The sequence below is a fragment of the Ascaphus truei genome, chromosome 2 (assembly GCF_040206685.1).
Source record: "Ascaphus truei isolate aAscTru1 chromosome 2, aAscTru1.hap1, whole genome shotgun sequence".
NCBI classification, from domain to species: Eukaryota; Metazoa; Chordata; class Amphibia; order Anura; family Ascaphidae; genus Ascaphus; species Ascaphus truei.
This window is the reverse complement of record NC_134484.1, coordinates 301,911,694-301,931,571: the sequence shown is the minus strand read 5'-3', so window position 1 is coordinate 301,931,571 and position 19,878 is coordinate 301,911,694. Positions and strand designations below refer to the sequence as shown.

At 41.3% G+C, this 19,878-nt stretch overlaps 1 protein-coding gene across 4 annotated transcripts in view; it reads right to left on the bottom strand.

Moving 5' to 3' along the window:
* FHOD3 (formin homology 2 domain containing 3) overlaps positions 1-19,878 on the bottom strand; it is a 607,453-nt gene that overhangs the window by 242,877 nt on the left and 344,698 nt on the right. For all 4 annotated transcript variants that reach the window (XM_075586421.1, XM_075586422.1, XM_075586420.1 and 1 more), the window contains 2 exons: positions 14,245-14,388; positions 4,046-4,281 (listed from right to left, as the gene is read on the bottom strand). In XM_075586421.1, coding sequence (XP_075442536.1) covers positions 4,046-4,281; positions 14,245-14,388 — 380 coding nt within the window. The remainder of the gene's footprint in view (positions 1-4,045; positions 4,282-14,244; positions 14,389-19,878) is intronic.

Here is a 19,878-nt window from a genome sequence, read left to right as displayed (position 1 = left end):
CCGTTGCTTCAACTCAGTGACATTTGAGGGCTTTCTTGCATGAACAGCTCGCTTTAGGTCCTGTCGCAACATTTCAATGGGGTTTAGGTGCAGACTTTCAACAGGCCATTCTAAAACACTGAATTTCCTCTTCTGCAGCCATTCATTTGTAGATCTCCTAGTATGTTTATGATCTTTGTCTGCATGACACACTTTGGCTTCAGTTTCAGCTCATGGATGGGGTCCTGATATTCTCTTCTAGCATCTTTTGATAAAATGCAGAATTCATTGTTATGTCAATGATGCAAGCTGTCCAGGTCCTAAGGCAGCAAAGCGATCCCAAACCTTACCACTCCCACAACCATGCATGATGGTTGGGATGAGGTTTTTCTGTTTGAACGCAGTGTTTGGTTTTCGCCAAAGATAACGTTTTTCATGGAGTTCAAAAAGGGTCTCTTTGTAACGAATGTGTTCACCACAAACAAAGATGGACCGCGGGGTCAAGGTGGGGATAAAGAAGCACCGACCTGGAGCAGTGAGGCAGAGCGCAGATTGCAGGTTCCGTAGTTGTGGGCAGCCAGGTCAGGGTAGGAGAGAGCAGCGTAGTAGTGATCCAGGCAGAGGTCAAGGCAGGTGGCACGGGAGCGATGGTCAGGGTCACAGGCCAGGTACCATTGAAGCCAAAGCAACAGGGTAGGCCTCAGGAAATAGGACAGGCCTCAGAATGCAGGATAGGCCTTGTCAACAGGGCCTTCAGCACAGGCTATGCCTCGGGAACCGAAAAGGCTTCAGCACAGGTTACATAAGGATTATGCTAAGCCCCTTCTTGGTGGAAGAAGCTGACCCTAAATAGCAGGGAGAGCCAATAGGTGCAGGGCTGCAAAGCAGGCAGTCACAAGGCAGGCTCAGGCTGCAATTTAAGTCCAGGAACAGCTGTAGGCAATTGCTTAGTTCAGAAAGCTTTTTAGGAACCAAGATGGCTACTTCAGCTATATAAGGGCAATTTCCAGCCAAACCCCGGACTGGAACTCTTACACTCTTTGGCAAACTTCAGACAGGCAGCAATATTCTTTTTAGAGAGCAGTTGTTTCCTCCTGGCTATCCTTCCATGAACACCATTCTTTTTCAGTCTTTTCTGATAGTTGTGTCATGAACACACACATTAGCCAAGGCGAGTGGCCTGCAGATACATGGATGTTACTCTGGGGTTCTTTGTGACTTCCTGGATGAATTGACGTTTTTTTCTAGCAGAGATTTTGGTAGGACAACTGCTCCTGGGTAGACTGTGGTCTTGAACTTTCTCAATTTGTAGACTAATCTGTCTAACAGTAAATTAGTGGAACCTCAAATCCTTAGAAATGGTTGTATAACCCTTTCTAGACTTATGAGCATCAATAACTGCTTTTCTGAGGTCCTAACAGATTTCTTTTGATCGTGGCATGACATTTTTCCACACACATGTATGGTGAAGAACAAACTCACAAAGTTTCTGATCTTTATATACATTAGGTGAGGCCTCCCAAACTCACACCTGATGATCTACCTAATTATTTAAACACCTGATTCTAATTAACCCCTTTAATTTAGGTGATAAAACCAGGGTTTTAATTACTTTTGCACATACCCCGGCTCTTACTCGTTGTTTGTCTAATTCTTACATCATTTTGATTCAAAAGACTGGTTAAAATAAATCCTATTGGATATTTTAAAAAACGTTTTGATTCAAGAAGGTTATTATGGAAAAACTACGAAATTTTCGTCATTATTATTGGAGTTCACACACTTTTTCTCGCCACTGCATATACAAATCAGTTGCTGTGGTCCAAACACTATTACTCTGGAAACTGTAACAATAATGTATTACACTTAGTACCATAATGTTACATATCAGCTGTAGCATTGCACTGTCTGCAGCATAGTCTCATAAGGTAGCCCTTTCGTTAGGCACACAATCAGGATTTTTAAAGATTTATAACAGGAGCACCAAATTATTGCCATTTTAGATAAGAATGTAGAATAATTATACATTGCCACATGCTTTACATATAAAAATAAGAGGGGGGAAATGAAAAAGAGAGGAATGTAGTATTGGTGCTTTAAGCTAGTTGAAGTGAGACCATTGCAGCACGGTCAGGCAGCAGCCAGTGCCACACTCAATATCATAATCAACTAATGTCAACATAACATATACTGTAAATCTGAATAAAGTGAAGGAGAAAGATGACAATTACATTTTTAGTGGTGGAGATAGCTGGTGCAGCAAGGAAAGGATAAGTGAAAGGAGGGTCCCCAAGCAGTACCAGAAGCCGTGCCTTCATACCATCATGCAAGGTATAGTGTCTAACCCTGAAATGTCTGGATATTTTTTTATAATTGAGGCAGAGAATGAGGAAGATATTGCAATATGTTGCTTGTTCCATGCATTGGTGAGGAAGCAGAAACCAGGAACTAATCTTGGATAACTCTGCGCTACTAGGGCTGACCCAACATCATATGTAGGTGGAAGCAAAGTTTATTGTTTGAGGTGGACACAACTCTTATCATAGTTGTGAGACGGGAGAATTAAACTTTGTGGTACTCCAGGCGGTGTATCAGGAGGTATTGTTGACAGTGGAGGTGATGTAGTGATGGATGTACAGTGCTTGAAACTGAAAAACTAAGCACTAGTGATGATAAAGGAGGAGAAGGTAAAGAAGGCTGTGAGGGTTACAGTACAAATTAGTACCAGTCAGCAGTATAGGCCTGGGAAATTTGAGCTCTCTGACACTAGACAACACACTGACAAATTGTATCTGCTCCAGTGAAGCAACATATATTTTGTGGAACTTTTAACAGGGTGTACAAGGGTGCTCCCATGATAAAGCCCTTGTACTGAATACCAAATTGCCCAAAGTGCTTGCAACCAACATGCTGCCATTTAGATGGCTCTGTTACGGGGCTACTCTGGTTCAGAATACGCAAGAAAAGTACAAAGTAATAAAAGAACACTCAAGCACAGGGTCCTTTTTTAAGAAACACTTTGTCTCTGTGTAGAATGATAGTTGACCTGTTAAAAAGGTAGCGACCAAAACAATGACAGCAATATATCCATTACTATCATTTTTACACCACAGATTGCTAAAAAAACAAACAAAAAACAAACAAAAAAGAGCTTGTTCCTCATATTCTTTCTGTTCAATCAATCTCTCTCTATCTTTCTCTCTCTCTCTCTAACTGCGTGTGTCGCGCTCTCAAACTGTGCCTCTCTAACAGACTCTCTCTATCTGACTCTCTCTAACGCTCTCTCTCTCTCTCTCTCTCTCTCTCTCAAAGGCTGATCTGTTAAAGGGTTTCTAACAACTGAAATGCCTACTCAAGGAGAGGAACCAGGAGAGAAGGAGACAGAGAGACAGCAATGAGAGTAGGAGACAGATGGATGATGAGGAGAGAATGGAGAGCAGTTTGCACATGGTGCAGAATGGAGTGCAAAGAGAGGGGAAAAGAGACAGCACAGTGAGAAAGAGGAGAAAACAGAGAAGGCAAGGAGAAGATGAGACAGATGAGATGAGTAGGAGAGCAGGGAGTGTAGTGTGCACAGAGAGGAGCAGACACAGTAAGGTATGGAGTGCAAATAGAGGGGAGGAAATAGTGCAAAGAGGAGTGGGGCATGATGGAGGAGACAGCAAGGTGGGGAACAGGGGACAAGAGACAGTAAAGCATCACTGAGAGGTGTGAAATCACAGAGTAATGTTTAATTAATAACCTTTAAGATCTGCTAGATCGGTGTGTTACGCCGGGTGCAGCTGGTATCAAATAATATTCACACACTGTTGAAACACACATTCTATTAATAAGGTGTCTCAATTATAGAAAAGCATTTTTGATAAAATATTAACTCACTTTCGACACCATTATGTTAAATGGAAAATGCTGCAGAGACATTTCACCTTGTTGCCTTGCAGTATCAGATTTATAAAATATTTTGTCATTGTAAAGATGTTGCTGAGAGTTTAAATATTGGCCAGAAAAAAAACACAATAAACAAATGAGGAAAGTAAAAAAAGTAAGTATAAAAATAAATACTTACCTTTGACTAAGATCTTCTGTGTGATGTCCATGAGTTGATAGAAATATAGGACTAGAATAGCTGCTAAGACGTGCATGTAATGGTGAAAGGCTTTTAGCATTCTGAAGTGAATGCCTTCGACTCTTCCGCCGCACCAAACCATGCGAATCATGGGAACAAAGACTAGCCCTTCTTTCCTTATGCACATTGAGAAGAGGAAGAACATTTTCATCACTGTCTTCATGTTTCAATGTTATCTGAGCAAAAAGCAGTAAATAACTATAAAAAATATATAATGTATAACATACATGATAGATTCAATTCTGCAAAGCATGTACAAATAATAAATACAAAACCACAAATGGTATATTAAATGAGGAAGAAATACATAAAAACCTTATAAAAGTAGAGTGATTATTGTGTTGGTAATCTAAATGGAGTCTTTTTTTATAGGACATTTAAGAATTGGCTTCTCATAAACAGGATCCCCCGCCCCCACCCCCAAGACAAAGTAACATTATAGATTAGGTTGAGTTCACATTAGCTGAATAGTAATTGGGCGAAATGCTCATCCTATATATTAATAGTTATATTTATCCAGAAAAAGGCAACCAAAAAAACTCTGTGAACATTTTCCAATTATGGCATTAATGTATTAAATTGCAATAGTGCCGTAGGGGAGCTTGCGTGTCCTGATCTGTATGACTGGAGTGCTGGTTGATTTCAACTGCTGGCTGTATTACAGTAAGTGTGGAGTTAGAACAAGAAGGAGTGCTGGTTGTATTAAGTGTGGAGTTAGAACCAGGAGTGTTTTTTGTATTAAGTGTGGAGTTAGCACCAGAAGGAGTTGAACAAGGTATAGTATATTGAAGTTCATTGTTAGTACTTTTTAATTCCTTAGTTGCAATAACGAGCATAGTTGCAATAACGAGAAGGCTTGAGAATGCCACTCAATGCACATCTTGCATCATGTATATGCACTTGGAGCAGTTGCTCCAGGGAGAGTACCGCTGTGAGAAGTGTGAGCAAGTGGTCTCTTTAGAGCAGTGATATCTAACCTTTTTACAGTTAAGGAACCCTAAGTGAAAATCTGAGGAATCCCCAACCATCTCTAATAGCAAATCTGTGGTCCGATGCAATGTAAATTCTTCTGTATTTGATATAATTTTTAAATGACCAGAAAATTGCAGGGAACATTTTAGGGATACCCAGGGAACCCAAGGGTTCCTAGGAAACCTGGTTGAAAAACACTGCTTTAGAGTCAGAGATTGCTGATCTGAATAGGAAACTTGCAATATTGAGGGACATTGACAAACTTGATAGAAGTTTAATGCTCACTGAGCAGGTCCTGGCTGGGACTAGTGGTGCAGATGGTGGTGCTGTGAGTGAGGAGCAGATACAGTAGGTATCTGGGTAACAGTTAGGAGAAGAGGAAGAGGTAGGCCAGTTCTGATCTGACCCATCCCAATAGATTTGCCCTATTGAGTGAAGATCTTGGAAGTGTCAGGGCAGGAATGGCATTCCGTAGGAGACTGATTCCTCTAGCAACCAGGGGAATAGTTTCTCCAGCACACAGGGGACTTGGGATACTCGGAGACCAAGAAAGAATGTGGTGGTAGGGGGCTCCATTGTTAGGAAGGTGGATAGGGCCATCTGTTGCCATGACCGCATGAACCAAACAGTGTGTTGGCTCGAGTTCTGCACATTGCGGATTGGTTAGACAGATTGTTGGAGGGTCTGTGGCTGACCTAGTGGTATTGTTAAACATAGGCACCAACGTCAAAGTTAGAGACAGATAGAGGGTCCAAAAAAATATTGTAGGGATAAGGCCGAAAGCTTAAGGCAAGGACCTCCAAGGTAGAATTTTCTGAAATACTACAAGTGCCATGCACTACTCCAGGGAGACAGTCAGATATTAGGGAGGTTAATGCATGGAATTATCCACAGAGAAAACTCAGATATACCACTCAACCACACACTAATGGGTTAACAATGGTAATAGGACATCTAACCTGCTAAAAGCAAAACTAATAAATATTTTTAACTATCCACCTGTCTCCCTCCTGCCTTTTGCCTCTAAACTCATTGAATATCTAATATTCTCTCTCTCGCTCCATTTTCTCAACACATATTCTCTCCTAGACCCTCTACAATCTGGCTTCCGCACTGCCCACTCCACTGAAACAGACCTCACTAAAATAAATAATGACCTCTATGCTGCCAGAGGTCATTACACTGCTCATATTACTCAACCTCTCTGAAGCATTTGATACTGTGGAACACCCTCTTCTTCTTCACATTCTCCATACTCTTGGTATTCGTAACAAAGCTCTATCCTAGATCTCCTCTTACCTCTCCTATTGTACTTTCAGTGTCTCTTTTGCTAACACCTCCTCCTCTATCGATCTCTCTGTGGGAGTACCCCAGGGCTCTGTCCTGGGACCTCTCCTCTTTTCTCTTTACACAGTCTCTCTAGGTGACCTAATCACTTGAGTTCAAATATCACCTCTAGGCAGACGATACACAAATTTACTTTTCAACCCCAGACCTTATACCTGCTGTACATACCACAGTTTCTGAATGTCTCTCTGCTATATCACCCTGGATGGCTCTCTGCCGACTTAAACCTAACATGTTAAAACAGAGGTCCTCATATTTCATCCTAAACCTGGCCCTACTACCTCCTTCCACATTACTATTGGAAATACTGTCAGACCCCAGTAGCACAAGCACGCTGCCTAGTGGTCACACTCGACTCCTCTCTCACATTCTCCTCTCACATTCAAAAGCTAAAACCTGTCGCTTTTTCCTCTCCAATATTACAAAGATACGCCCTTTCTCTGTTGCTCGACTGCTAAAACTCTGACACAGGCCCTCATTCTCTCATGATTTATATCTGCATGTGATTAATACATTTTGATATTTTTTGTATGCTAGAGTGCTACTTTGGGGATTCTTTTTTCTGTGTTGGTTTATATATATATATATATATATTTAAAATATTATATTATATATATATACTGTATATATATATATATATATATATATATATATATATATTATGTGAATGACGAAGCCAGTCTACAAATGAATGGGTGCAGGGTGGCTTAACCCATTAATAACTTTAGCGCTTATTAACCGTTATTGTTATTAAGGGGTTAAGTAACACCAGAATATATTTGCTATATGGTGTGGGTGGGTTATGTATAGTATATTAATAATTGTTATGTTTATTGCGGGTGTGTGTATTGTTTTGAATGTGGGTATTGGGGGTAGGGGGTATTGTCCCCAAGGGAGGGAGGGAGGGTAGGCCTCCCGGTGTAGGGGTGAGGGTGGTTATGCCTCACGGGGGTGGGTAGTGGTGGGGGGGTTGCTTATGCCTCCAGATCTGTTGGGTGAGGATGGGTTAACCCCTTAATGACGGTAGCGGTTAATAACCGCTACGGTGATTAAGGGGTTAGGGGACATAACATTGGCTCTTTTTATGCTTGTGTGTGTTTTTCAGTACCCGAGGCCATGGATGGTGATGAAGATGAGGGTGGCCTTCATCGTGACTGGCGGCCAAGGGTGAGTGCAAGATGTATTTATTGGGATTAATGTATTTTACATGGGCACATGCACTATTATCCATATGTGGATAATAGTCATGTTGCACATGAATGTACTGTGTATGTGTTGGTGGGGGGGGTTGTATTTATTTAAAAGAATGTATGTATTTGTAATTGATTTTTTGGACACACAATTGGTACTGAAGGGAAGTGGTGAACCCCGGACCCCTGCGGGAACACCCGAGGCCCACCGCATTCCTGTGCCTAAAAAAATAACTATGGGTTATGTATATAAGGTGGGTTTAGGGGTTGTTGGGGGCACAGAGGTTGATTGTGTTGTGTATTGCAATGTTTATTGGGGGCAACTGTCCCCAATAAACATGCTACTGTGACTTAACCCCTTCATTGCCTTAACGGATAGCCGCTAAGGTAATGAAGCAGCATTACTGTATTTGTATTAATAGTGTACATGTGCAGAGGGTTTCCGGACATGAACCGTGCTGGTTTTATGTCCGGGGACCCCCTGCTTCCCGAGATACAGGCCCGGTTATGGGGTCCCGGTATCTCCTATGAATGGAAATGTCCCGCGTCACGTGATCGGGCTATCTCCATGCATAGGAGATACCAGCACCCCATAACGGGGCTTGTATCTCGTGAAGCAGGGGGTCCCCGAACATAAAAACAACACGGTTCATCTCCGGAGACCCCCTGCACATCTACAATATTAATCGATTTGTTATGTACAATTTTTTTATTTGCCGGCGAGATTTGTGCAGAGAGAGGCGGATCTCGCTCTCTGCTGACAGATCTCGCCAGCGGAGCCCTTCTCGCCAGGGCTCGCCATCTCTCTGCCGGATTCCTCTCACAGATATGCGCACCTTCCTGCATACTGCGAGGGGAATCCGCCAAAAACATGGCGAGTTCTACGTCTGGCGAATGGCCATTCTCGCCGTTTCCTGCATAGGCCCCTAAATGTGTAGCGTTAGCTGTGCCCTTGTAGTGCGTTCTGCTGTCCTTCCACTGTGATTTCCATCTGGATTGACCTCAGCTGGGGTCATCTGGATTAAGGACCATGCTGGTGAGACCTACCATCATTTCCCACCAGCAGCACTTTCTTTAACATCTGTAATATATTTCTCACATGCAGTAGTTTTCTCTTGTATTTAGAATCTGTTGGAATAGACATTTGGTTTTCCTTTAAGAAGAAAATTATACAAATTACAAAAAAAGGTATTTTGTCACAAACAAGCAGTCAAGATGATTAGCAAATACCTTTTACTTAAACTATTTATCAGGCATGTGCTAGCATTTTTAGTAGGTAGTTATAAGTTTCATGTATGTATGTACAGTATGTATGTATATATTCAAGAGAGTTCTCTTCCCATGAGTGCTAAAGGCCATGTCTATACATACTGTGCTATATGAATGCACACACAGCTGTCTCTTACACATACAAATACTCAATGCTATGCCATCTCTATATACCAATAGGGACCACATAGCATCTACACACACATAGTAATGCAACACCCTCTTACATTTTCGCACCTACCTAGACCATTGGTATAAACTCCCACTCCACACACACCTTTTGTAATGCTTTATTCATTGTAACACCGCCAGAAGAAGAGATCAGTGTATCTCGAAAGCTCGCACAAATAAAAGCATTTCGTTAGCCAAAGATCGGTATTGACTTTTCATTTTTTAATATGTATATAAAAGCATACATTACCATGAAGCAGCAAAGAGGCGACAGCACTCAGACAGTTTGAAGCAGTATAATGTATTAAACATGAAACCGATCACTCCCATTGGTTTTTATTGTAGGTTTTAATAGCTCACCTCTTGTGGGCACCTACAACAAAAACTAAGGGGAGTGATCTGTTTAATGTATTATCGACATTCAGCACTGCCTCTAGCCAGATACAGCGCAGCATGAGAAAAAACTGGCACATTCTGGCCAATGATAAAAGCATTTGGAAATACTATACTATATAAAATATAAGGGACCATCTCATGAAAGCAGACCCTGTGGATAAATACGCTGTGTCCCCCACCTGGCTCACTAAATTCCAAGGGGTACATAAGTGCAGAGGGTGCGTTAATTGCCAATATTTGATGTTGGGCAATAAGTTCATGCACCCGAACAAGGGTTATCCAATGAAAATAGTGGACTTTCTCAATTGCGATTCCAAATTGTTGTTTATATCCTCAAATGCCCCTGCGGGCTCGTCTACGTGGGCAAGACATCACGGATGCTCGAGGAGCGAATAGCAATGCACCGTTCAACAATACGGAAAGTCCTCAAAGATTCCACTAACCAGAGTGATCTAAAGCTGCTCCCAGTGGCAAGACACTTAAACAGCACAGCTTGCCACATTTCGCTGTATGCCCACTGTGCAAGCCCATGTTCCACCAAGGGGAGGCAATAGACATAGGCTCTTGCTTCAACTCAAGGCGAGAATGATTTATAAATTAGACAAGATGGCCCCAAAAGGTTTAAATGAGTACATGAATCTGGGATGTTTCTTATAATGTATTTCCATTGGTATACATGTGCACCAGTGTGTAGTCAGATATCTTGGTAATGCTTATAATGTTTATTATGCATAATGGGGTATACAGTATATACTATTTTACAGTTTTTGCTCATTCTGCACATTTTCTTCCAATGATTTTTATTTCCCTTCCTTCTCCACCTCACTTATCCTCACTGTGTTGTATTTGGGTGTTCTCACGCGCTCTTAGCAGGTTCTTTCTCTGACTTTTTACTCCAATACCCTCTTCCTTAAGTTTTGTGGGGGGCACAGTTGTATATGGTTAGTCTTGTCACTACTTATGCATACCCCTTGGCTCAGCGTTTACACCAAATAGGGACATTACTTGTGTCCAGACTATGGGCTTTGATAATGTGGAGAGGCACTCTAGGAGATTTGTCAGTATGTTTGAGGCAGTGACTGTGCAATGAAGTAATGCAGATGCCTTATGCCTGGTCATGTGAGTGAGATGAGCCAATGGGAGGACTCCAGCACAGATGCAGGTGATTCTCATTGACATTCTCTGATCTTGGTATTGTCTCCTGCTACAGCGCGCAATTATGTCATCTAATTAGTGGGTGTGTTTTATGTCACATGGGAGTTTGTCTATTTAAGTCTCTAGCTGTCACTTGTTCTCTGCACCCCCCTGAGGAAGATCCCCCTGTGGAATCGAAACATTGGAGATATGTGCTATATGTTTAATACATAATACTGCTTCAAACTGTCTGAGTGCTGTCGCCTCTTTGCCGCTTCATGGTAATGTATGCTTTTATTATTTTTATGGGACATGCACCAGCCCACTACTGATTACCTACAGGAGTGCCAGTGACCTTCTATCATATATATATATATATATATATATATATATATATATATATGTCTACATGAACCAGTACATTGAGTGCAAGCTGTGATGTTTGTTTATATGTGTGTGTGTGTGTGTGTGTGTGTGTGTGTGTGTGTGTGTGTGTGTGTGTGTGTGTGTGTGTGTGTGTGTGTGTGTGTGTGTGTGTGTGTGTGTGTGTGTGTATATATATATATATATATATATATATATATTAAAAGCATCAAAAAGAATCTCAAAAGGGAGCACACAGGTGTAGCCAAACATTTAACAAAGTTTATTGATACATATAAACAGGGGAGAAAGTATAAAAAGAGGTGGGGGGTTTCTCAATACTATCACAGTGGACCTACGCACAAGTGCATGAGTAATTGCTAATGCAACTAAGATATTGACCAACTCTGAATAAAGAGATGTAAAAAGAGTGGTTCAAGGAAAGTACACCTAACAGCTGGATCTGATAATAGTGTCTCTAGCTGTATCAGAGTAATGGTGAACAAACCATGGCACATAGGTAAGTGGGCCCACAAACCACTTTGTGGAGAATATGGACATGAGATGCAAGTATACAGGTGAGTATAACAAACACACTAGGATATCAGATGAAAAAAACAGTCCTGATGAAAATTCACATAGGAAGCTGCAATTATACATCACCAGATACAGATGAATGGGAACGAGTGCACTTGGTCCTTGTAACTGGAAAAGAGGAGAGTACCCCGACCACGCTCCCACTCCTACGCGTTTCAACGGAAGGTCTTCTACTGGGAGTGGTGGCAAGCAAGAGCAGGCAGGGTCTATTTATACCGCAATGTCCCTCCACACTAATTTGCGCTAAAATCACACTGAATGCAGACAGCTGTTTGATTCCAGCATGTCACGATCCTCATAGGCTTAACCAGATCAGATGATCGCATAGCAGCCTCAAATCCGATGACTATTCTGAATGATAAAACCCTGGCATTCGCAACTTCCAAATTGTACATCAGTAAACGAACATTTAGACTATCAAGATCATCGATCCAAAGCCTTATACTTATACAGAATATCAGGGAATATTACAACCTCGATTGGTGACTATATATCACTTCCGTGACAGTTGAATCGCATCTCCAGGATAACGATGTACGAGTCATTTATGTGGCTGCAGTGAACATATTATACTACATTCCAGGTGCAGAACTGTCTAATCATGGGCCATAGCAAAGCCGTATACATCATTGATTGGTTACATCAATGGAGCGTCTTTGGTTCCAATGGAGACGATGCATTACGCAATCATGGGAGGTGTTGTTATGTGATCACTTAATCTGGATAATCTTACAAGGACCGTGATATGCTGGAACCAAATATCTGACTGTATTCAATGTGTTTTTAACGTGAATTATGGGTTATTCATGCGTCTGCAGCTAATACACTACACTACATTCCAGCAGCAGCACCGTCCAATCATGGGCCATGATGACGCCGCATACATCACTGATTGGCTGTATTCACTAAGCGTCTGGTCACCATGGAGTCGACGCTCCACGCAATTATGGGAGGTGCTGCTATGCAAACCTCTGATCTGGTTAAACCTATAAGGATCGTGACATGCTGGAATCAAACAGCTGTCTGCATTCAGTGTGATTTTAGCGCAAATTAGTGTGGAGGGACATTGCGGTATAAATAGACCCTGCCTGCTCTTGCTTGCCACCACTCCCAGTAGAAGACCTTCTGTCGAAACGAGTAGGAGTGGGAGCGTGATGGGGGGACTCTCCTCTTTTCCAGTTACAAGGACCAAGTGCACTCATTGCCATTCATCTGTATCTGGTGATGTATATGGGATCATTCACGGACATTTATATGCGTTTTCATGGACAGTTCATTCTCTGCATTTGTGCAGCTTCCTATGTGAATTTTCATCAGGATTGGTTTTTCATCTGATATCCTAGTGTGTTATGTTATACTCACCTGTATACTTGCATCTCATGTCCATATTCTCCACAAAGTGTTTTGTGGGCCCACTTACCTATGGGCCATGGTTTGTTCACCATTACTCTGATACAGCTAGACACCATTATCAGATCCAGCTGTTAGGTGTACTTTCCTTGAACCACTCTTTTTACATCTCTTTATTCAGAGTTGGTCAATATCTTAGTTGCATTTGCAATTACTCATGCACTTGTGCGTCCGTCCACTGTGATAGTATTGAGGAACCCCCCACCTCTTTTTATACTTTCTCCCCTGTTTTTATGTATCAATAAACTTTGTTATAGTTTTGGCTACACCTGTGTGCTCCCTTTTGGGATTCTTTTTGTTGCTTTTCATATTTCCCTTCCCTGGAGCACCGCTGACTTTCATGAATTTGTCTGGAATTACATGTCAGCTCTTTTGGGTACCATTATACTTTTGGCGCGTATGCGGTACTTCTTGTGTATTAATATATATATATATGTCAAATAAAAAGATCACTTGTGAGCACATTCACATTGAACGCAGAGGCAGAGACGCCGACATCTGTGGGTTCCATCGCAGCTTAAACAGCTGATCAACACCGCTCCAACACCAAAGCAAAGATACTGGCATCTGTGGCTTCCATCACAGTTTACAGCTGATTTACACTGCTTCAAGACCGTGACAGAAACGCTGGTTCCTTTGGTTTTATTTTCATCCCAGGCAACAGCTGATTCATCTCAGCATCAAGATGCTGACGTCCGTGGCTTCCATTGCAGCTCTTGGATTTGTATCCAACATGACAATAACTTCTGCTACACTGTGAGTAGCATTTCACCATTGCGTGACACTAATATACCAACATTACTTGTATATATGTATGTACTGTATGTAAGTCTTTATTGATATAGCGCCATTAATGTACTTAGCGCTTCACAGTAGTAATACACGTGACAATCATCTAAATAACAAATAACACAAATAATAGATCATGGGAATAAGTGCTTCAGACTTAAAAATTAACATTTAGAAAGAGGTGTCCCTGCTCCGAGGAGCTTACAATTTAATGGGTAGATATGAAGGACATATAGAGACAGTAGGAGGGCATTCAAGTAAGTGCATCTGCAAGGGGCCAAGCTTTATGTATCAGGTACACTTTACGCAATATTCACTATAGTGGTCTCTTTCCTTTATTTCAGAAGTCCATCAAGATTGCCTATTCCAACATATTTCAAATTAATATATTGGGACTATCTGTTATATTGCCTAGTTTTGCGCCCAATGTTATCTTTATTCTATATATCACATTTCACATGTGTTTAAATGTTTGTGGAATCAATAAAACAAAGAATATACCTCATAAATGTTAAATTGTTCAACTAGATCCGAATCTGTTCCTTTCCTGTGTAAGTGTCTGCTCGAAATATTTTCCATGTCAAGTTCTTCTAGGGAGTCCAACATGTCATAAAAGGAATCCTGGTCTGGCAAACCTGCCAATGTCTAAAAGTAAAAGAAAATCAATAAAAAAGACTCTCAAAGACCATTTGCAAGGATATGCAGAAGCACATATGTGTCTACTTAGCACTTTTCTTTCTCTTCCAATTTGTCTAATTTCTTAGGGGATTAGAAGTAAATGTTTTCGCTTAAAATCGGCTTCAATTTATTTTCTTGTAAACACTATTTATCTTCACCTTAGTTGGTAAAACAGCAGAAACATAATTCCAATAAATATATCTTATATGCATATGTACGAAATGACATTTCCTGCGTGTGAGTAATTACTCAAAAAAATACTAATTAATGCCAAAACCTGTAGACCTGTAAAAGTAAACAGAGCAAAACCCAAAATGTTGAGGCGCATAAAAACGTTAAAAAATGACAGAAAAATAACTAAGCAGCAACAATCAATGTGTTAATGCTATGTATATTGTGGCAGGATGGCCGTGGTTTGTGAGGCGGCAAACAGTTCTTCCAGGGAAATAATATTTTGTGGTTTTATTTGTCCACAATAATTACAAACAGAATAGGCACACTGTCCATTTAAGGCTAACAAAGCATAAAACAAAAGTCTATTCTCTTTAGGGAGACTAACTAAAAGTAGGTAAGCCTATCTAACTGTCTGGCTAGCTAAACTAGGTCCAGTCCAACAAGATGTGGAAATACAACTTGGCCTCTTACCTCGGAGCTCTGCTCCATTAGGGACAGTAGAAGTGTGAGTAGACCATGTGTCTTGTTAGTTCTCTCTCTCTGTGTCATGTTCATTCTCTCTCTCTGTCTTGTTTGTTCTCTCTCGGGCTTGTTCATATTCCCTCTCTCTCTCTCATTCTCGTTCGTTATATCTCTATCTGTCTTGTTAGTTCTCTCTCTCTCTTGTTCGTTCTCTCTCTCTTTCTTGTTTGTTCTCTCTCTCTTTCTTGTTTGTTCTCTCTCTCTTTCTTGTTCGTTCTCTCTCTCTTTCTTGTTCGTTCTCTCTCTAGAGAGGTTTTTCTTCTTCCCTTTTTAAAGCAGGCAAGCTGTACTAATTAGGTTCACCTGTTGATTGCCATACTACTAAGACAGGGTGACTACAGAGCGCTGTACGCAGGTCTACAAACACAGTCTCTGCGCTACTGCTCCATTTTACCACATTTGGTGCCCTTGCTTTTATTAAGTCTGAAAGCAGTGCAGCCCAGGTTGCAAAATGGGATATAAATTGCATGTAGTAGCCCACAATACCTAGAAATGTCCTAATCTGTTTCTTTCTAAGGGGATTGGGCCAGTTCACAATGGCTTCTACTTTGTTGAGCTGGGATTTTACAGTCCCCCTACCCACAACATAGCTAAGAGATTTTGCTTCTGCCAACACGACTGAACATTTAGTTGGGTTGGCTGTAAGAGCCACCTCCCAAAAGGTTCTTCACACTGACTCAGCCTTTTGTAAATGTTATTCCCAATTTGGACTATGAACTACTACATTGTTTAAGTATGCTGAGGCATAGTTTGAGTGAGGCTGTAACAATTTATTAATTAACCTTTGTAAAGTTGCCGGTTCACCATGAAGGCCAAAGGGTCAAAACAGTATACTGGAAAAGGCCATTAAGGGTGGAAAAAGCCATTTTCTCTTTCAACGACAGTTAACGGAATTGGCAAATATCCGTGTGTTAGATTTAAAGTGGTTAGAAAACGGACCCTTGCCAGTTTCTCAAGTAACTCATCCACTCAAGCCATGGTATTTGTGTCAAACTTAGAAATGTCATTGACTTTTCTAAAGTCATTACAAAACTGTATTCAGGCTTAGGTACCAAAACGATAGGGCTTGACCATTGACTATGTGACTCCTCAATTACCCCTAGACCCATCATATTCTTTACATTTGACTGAATAGCTCCACTTCTGGCTTATGGGATTCTATAGGGTCGTCACTGTTATTTCTTGCTTGGTGACTAGATCATGGGAAACAACTGTAATTTTCCCTGGAAAGCTGGAAAATACACCCTTGTTTCTGTTAATCAATTTGACAGCTTCCCTGTGTTGATTGGGAGTGAGCTCTGTCAATATTCTAACTACTGGGTGCTCCACATTTCCAGATGTGTTAGCTACCACATTTAGACATACCACTCTATCCTTCCAGGACTTTAATAGATTTATATGGTAGATCTGTTCTACATTCCTCTGATCTGGCTGCCTAACTTTATAGTTTACTGGGCCCACCTGTTCTATAATTTCATAAGGTTCTTGCCAATATAATAACAGCTTGCCTTCGGCTGTTGGAACAGGTACCATTACTTGATCCCCTGGTCAAAAACTGTGAATGTCTGTTGTAAAGGTTCTGTTGGGCCGGCTGTGACTCTTCTAAGTGTTGTTGGACTATTGCAGAAATATGGGCAATGCATTCTTTCAAATTTTCTAGAAATTGGATAATATTCTTCCCTGGAACAGTCTGTTCCTCCCACTCGTCTTTGAGGCTATCTAGAATTCCCCTTGGGTGCCTCCATATAGGAGTTCAAAAGGGAAAAACCCTATAGAGGCCTGTGATACTTCTTGGACGGCAAACAAGAGATAAGAACACAAGGTGTCCCAGGTCTTCCAATCACTACTAACTAACTTCCTCAAGAGTTTAACTCTCTACCAGTCCGTCCGTTTGTGGGTGGTTGTGATGGGTGGGGTTAACCAGGCTATACAATAAAGGTTAAGCCCTCTGGTTACCCCTGAAACTGTGTGGTCCCTGGCAGCTAAATAGCACCATAAACCATGGACCAAGGATTATACATGTGAAAAATAAAGTGACCCCTGCTTTTTTCTGTTTTCATGTTCCCTTGGCCCTAAAACTGTGAAACTTTGTATGTGTAAGTTTTAGGTGGGGTATTTGGGTAGAAATACAATTAATTTGTTTGCAGGAGTTCAGTTGACAAAATTACTGGTAGTCCTTTCATTCTCCTGGGCAAGTAGGCATGATTTGCCGGTACGCGGGGTGTATTACACAGAGGCAACCCAGTGTCCCCCAGCCTCCTGAGCTTGGAGCCCAAATATCCCAAATCCATTTCCCTTATAAGTATATGGTTCCCCAAGGTAAATATTGTATTGAGGCCATAGTTCAGAGGAGAGTATGTCCAGAGGTGAGACTGTTTGGTGGGCGAGGAAGGGTGAATTGCAAGATCCGGAGAACAAAGGACACCCTGTGGGGACACCTTTTGTATCTGCCAGACTTGGTGGAGCCTGCCCAGCAGGTGCAAATGAGTTATCTGGGAGAGATACCGCTTGTAGGCGCTTCTACCATTGGCTAAATCATATTTCCCGCTCACCTGGCTTTTCGAGCCGGCTTGGCATGCCTCCTCCTCTGATGTCAGCCAAGAGACGAGCCCCTGTTTCTGTTGGCAAGTGGTATAGGGTTCCCACGCTCTGCTTGGTCGCTCCTCCTACCTCCATGCTAAGGAAATGACCAAGTCAGAGAAAAAGACCATCTTGTGGCTTGAATCGATGAAGCGAGGGAGGACTTTTCAAGTTGCTCTGTTCCAAATAGCAGAGCAACCAACTTTGTTTTGAAGCTAGGAAAGTCTGCTCTGCAGAGACTAAGTCTGACACGAGGACCAAGTTCTAATTTTAGAACGTAATAGTTGTGGTCAGGATTTTTTGCCGAAATCAGTTCCAGGACAATTAAAATGAGGTCCCAGTCAGGATTTTCTACAGAATCTCGGTCCAGGACAAGGTCCTGATCAGGGTAAGCCCTTGCAAGCGGACGCCCTGCACATAGGAAAGGCTAGATCTCAATTCTCAGACCCCAGAAGGTGTGTATATTTCTGTAATTTGTATTTCTTTTGTGTTTCCGAGGTTTTATCCAAAACCCCATTTTATTTCACTGCCTTGTTTTGCCTATTGAATGATCCCGGTATAAATTTGTAAAAGGTCCTGGTCTCCCATGACAGTGGAAAATAGAGATTCTTAGGAACTTTATTTTTAGCTCTTGGTACAATTATCATAAACTGGGTGCCCTGATCTGATAAAAAAATTTCCTTCGGAATCCCGAATCGGGAACATTTCCTTAGCTATGGCTTTAGAGGAAGTATTACTTAAGGGTACTATTATCTCCAGATAGTTAGTGGCATAATCCATAATTACTACGATGTAGTAATGTCCTTTGGAAAAGGACCCACTGTATCATAGAAATGATTTCAAACAGAACTTTAATAATCGGCATAGGAATTAACAGAGCCCTCAAGTGTGGTCTGGGGGCTCTTAACTGCCACTATGGACAGGAGGCACAGAACATTTTTACTGCATTGTGTTTCCCTGACCAATAAAACCTTTTAGGATTCTCTCCTGTATTTTCTCCACTCCAAGATAGCCACCCAACAAGTGAGAGCGTGCCAACTTTAGAACTTTCCTTACCAAACAACTGGGTACTAACAATTTTTCTATTTCTTTGCCCTGCTCTTGGCTTACATGGTACAGTACAACAAATTATTTTTAATCCAAAAATAGGGATAGAAGTTCTTGGTTGTCGCTTATAACGGGACCCCATTAACTTTTACAGCTTGGCTAAACCCATTTAGCAACGGAGGATCATTAGCCTGTTCTCGTCCAAAATTACTTGGGGCAATTGATAGACTTCAAAAACGTCCTTTCTAGAGTTAGGCCAGTTAAATCTACAGTTAACATATTGTAGAACAAAAAGTTCAGAGACCGGTGCTACAGAGTACTGTAAATACTGAGAGTATATAATTAATTGGTTGAGTCAAGACAAGATGATGCTTGTAAGGATATTTGAGGGTCTTGTATATAAGTGATCTTGTGGTGAGTATATAACTTATATCAATATTCCGTTCAAGTATAGGGAGAACAAGATGAAGAGGCTTCTTAACTCTGTAGCGTGCTTCCAGCAAGTTGATATCCAGATAGAAGTCCCAAATAGGGAAAAAAAAGGCGGTACACAGCAGCAATAATGATAAGGCTCAGCACATCAAAAATAGGTTAAAAACGATTTATTAGGCTTGGTGATATCAAAGATGTTGGCAAAAGTTTCTCTGGCGTGTTTCATGCAACAGAGCCCTTTGTCAAAGAGTAAGCAGTTCTTCGTGGTCTCTCCCATTTTGTAGGCAACTGGAACAAACCAGAAACGGAAGTGACGTGGCGTGCAGCCAACACAAAGGCCATATAAACAGTTTGTGGTGGAGGGAACCCACAAGGCGCGCACAGTGCCAGACCCAGGATGGAGGCCAACATTGCAGGAAGCATGACACTTTATAAAAACAAAGTTAGCTCAAGTGAGTAGTAACAGAAAATTTATAAAAATGGAAACATTAAAAACAATTGCCAATTTTAAATTGAATCTAACGGTATTAGTATTAATGTCTACATACTCAGAAATAGAGTTTATATGTGTGTAAGGGTATTAAGGTATTGTTTGTGCCTGGATATTAACAAACGCCATACATGATATCTAGAAGCATAGGATAATCAATATAACGACATGTCATGAGGATTGTAACAGGGACTTATCACTGTTGGAGAGAA